This window comes from Zingiber officinale, chromosome 7B, assembly GCF_018446385.1.
Source record: "Zingiber officinale cultivar Zhangliang chromosome 7B, Zo_v1.1, whole genome shotgun sequence".
NCBI classification, from domain to species: domain Eukaryota; kingdom Viridiplantae; phylum Streptophyta; class Magnoliopsida; order Zingiberales; family Zingiberaceae; genus Zingiber; species Zingiber officinale.
Window position 1 is genome coordinate 110,036,151 of NC_055999.1, and position 2,866 is coordinate 110,039,016.

General features: G+C 54.6%; 1 protein-coding gene across 1 annotated transcript; it reads right to left on the reverse strand.

Annotated features, from left to right (window-relative positions):
* Positions 1-566: 566 nt before the first annotated feature.
* On the reverse strand, positions 567-1,737 carry LOC122004668. The gene is made up of 3 exons (XM_042559519.1): positions 1,115-1,737; positions 930-1,068; positions 567-860 (listed from the first exon to the last, which is right to left on the reverse strand). Exons 1-3 carry the CDS (start codon positions 1,735-1,737, stop codon positions 567-569), a joined length of 1,056 nt encoding a protein of 351 aa, XP_042415453.1.
* Positions 1,738-2,866: the final 1,129 nt, after the last annotated feature.

The following is a 2,866-nucleotide window of genomic DNA, read 5'->3' on the forward strand; positions in this document are numbered from 1 at the left end:
AGATCCGTTGGCTAGGGTGATTCGGGGTTTCCGCGACGCGAAAAAGCGGTTTTCGAGGCCCGAAAAACCCAACAGATGCAGACCATCCACTTATTGCCCGGCTTGGAGACCAACACCATATTCGCGAGCCAGCTTGGGAACTGCACCTCCCGTATGTGGCCGGCCTCCAGGAGTTTTTCGACTTCCACTCGGATTATGACATTCTGCTCAGCACTGAAGTCCCGCTTCCTCTGCTTGACGGGTCGGGCGTCCGGCCGAACATGGAGCTCGTGCTGCGCGACAATCGGCGAGATTCCTGGTAGCTCGTGCGTTGACCACGCGAAGACGTCATGGTTGCGCTGTAGGCACCTGATCAGCGCCTCCTTCGGGCCTGCTTCCAGGTCTGATGCAATGAATGTGGTGGCCTCCGGTCAGCCATTCTGGATCTGCACCTCCTGCTTTTCTTCATAAACTAAGGTAGAAGGCTTTTCGGTTACGGTGTTTACCTCAAGGCGCGGTGCCTTCCGAGCGGACTTTGATTCAGCTCGAATCATCTCCACATAACATCGCCGAGCGGCCAGCTGATCTCAGCGGACTTCTCCCACCTTATCCTCCACGGGAAATTTGATCTTCTGACAGAAAGTTAAGACGACCGCCCGGAACTTGTTGAGAGTCGGTCGTCCCAGTATCACGTTGTAGGCGGAGGGGGCATCGACCACGATGAAATTAGTGGTCCGCGTCCTTTGAAGCAGCTCCTCTCCTAGCGAGATGGCCAACCTAGTTTGCCCGACCGGCAGAACCTCATTGCTAGTAAATCCATACAGCGGGGTTGTCATGGGCAGCAGTTCAGCCCCGTTGATTTGCAGTTGATCAAACGTCTTCTTGAAAATGATGTTGACCGAGCTTCCTGTATCAATGAATATGCGGTGAATAGTATGATTTGCTATTACCGCTTGGATGATGAGTGCGTCGTCGTACGACACTTCAACTCCTTCCAGGTCTATGGGCCCAAAGCTGATCTTGGGGCCCTGTGCTCGCTCCTGACTGCAGCCTACTTCATGAATCCTTAGTTGCCGAGCGTGCGATTTTCTGGTTCGGTTTGAGTCATTGCCTGTTGGTCCACCAGCATTGATACTGATCTCGCCCCCGAGCAGTGTTGCTCCTGTTTTCTTCCTCCCGAGCGGACGGTTTCATTCGCTCCTGCGAGACTCCGGGATTGACCCTCGGCTGATGATGATGTTGCCGTTCGGGGGACTCCCTAGTCACTCGTCGCCCGGTACTCTGGTGTCGATGGCATCGATCAGGCGAAGGTGATCGGCGTCGATAACTTCTCGGCGGCGGGTGAGCAATCAGGCCGAGACTCCGACAATCACGGGTGTTGTGAGTTGCTGACTGGTGAAGCGAACAAAACATTGGAGTCCATACCTTTTCTTTTTGCTTGGGTCGATCGACCGCCACATGTTGGACAGCGTGCGGCCTTGTTTCCTGATGAGAGCGCGTTCCCTCAGCGCGGGGTCCTCTTGGTGGCTGATGGCTAACCATCGAACGTCGCTCGGCTGAAGACAAGGGCTCGGACGACGCTTCTTTCTTCCTAGCCGTCTGGGCTTCCTCTACATTGATATATTCGCTGGCCTTCTTCAGTATATTATCGTAGTCGCGAGGTGGTTTTCTGATGAGCGAGTGGAAGAAATCCCTGTCGATTAGGCCCTGAGTGAAGGCATGCATCATTGTCTCAGATGAGATCGTAGGGATGTCCATCGCCGCCTGGTTGAAGTGCTGGATGTACGCTCGGAGAGTTTCTCTCGACCATTGTTTCATAGAAAACAAGCTGACACTGGTCTTCTGATAGCGTCAGCTGCTGGCGAAGTGGTGGAGGAATGTCGTTCGGAAGTCTTTAAAGATCCAAATTGATCCGTCCGACAGTTTTTTGGAACCAACGTTGAGCTGAGCCGGACAGCATAGTAAGGAAGACTCGGTACTTGACTCCGTCAGTATATTGGTGGAGGGTAGCGGCATTGTCGAACTTATCGAGGTGGTCATCAGGATTGGTTACGTCGCTATACTCCCCGATCGCCAGTGGGGCGTAGTGCTTCGGGAGCGGGTCCTGTAAGATCGCCTCGGAGAATTGGCGATTGATCCGCTCGGGAGATGACTCGATCTGAGGCGCCTTGCCCCTTTTGACATCCCGGGTGGGGGCTTCATCAGATGATCCTTGGTTGGCTTGAGCTAGCTCAGACAGAGTTTGGAACAGGGCCCGATGGAACGGAATGGGGGCGGGCAGCGCATCTCCTGGTGTGCCGGTCTGCCCTTTATTCTGTGCCCAAGTGGAGTGTTGTTCCGGTCGATCTTCTTGCGCCGCTCAGCCGCCCGATGCTGAGGTCGCCTGCTGCGCCATCCACTCGGCCAACGCTTTTTGCTGCTGCTGCTCCACGATTTTTGCTGCTCTCGCCTCGATAAAAGTGTCGAGCTCCTCTTGAGAGAGTGTCACGGTGTGCAATCGTCCAGCTCCTTCCATCTGCGCCTCTCAGATTCAGGTGTGTTCTCACAGACGGCGCCAATTTGATCCTGTCTGAGAGTCGAGTCGACGGATGCTGGGGACGTGGCGCTCGCGGTTGTCTATGGGTGAGCTCCGAGGTGAAGTGGACCTCCGGTGAACCTGCAACAAAGTCGAGCCGGGAAGGGGTTCCTGACGACGACCCTCCGACACTCAAGTCAAGCAACGACGAGATGAAACAAAAACATAGTAGTGAGATTGTAGCTACAGTGAAGAATATTGCATACCTCCGTCGAAGTCTGGGGGGGCCTTATATAGGATCCCGGGGAGGCGCGTGCATGCTTCTCGAAACATGCACACTTCCCAAAGCATACCTCAGAATGGTCGTGTCAG

Excerpts from the sequence above, each read along its gene's own strand:
- LOC122004668 (XM_042559519.1), bottom strand. The coding sequence starts at position 1,737 with ATGGACATCCCTACGATCTCATCTGAGACAATGATGCATGCCTTCACT. Across the intron at positions 1,069-1,114 it reads ACTGCTCGGGGGCGAGATCA|AAAATCGCACGCTCGGCAAC; the intron begins GTATCAATGCTG and ends AAACCGAACCAG. Across the intron at positions 861-929 it reads ACGCACTCATCATCCAAGCG|AAGACGTTTGATCAACTGCA; the intron begins GTAATAGCAAAT and ends ATCATTTTCAAG.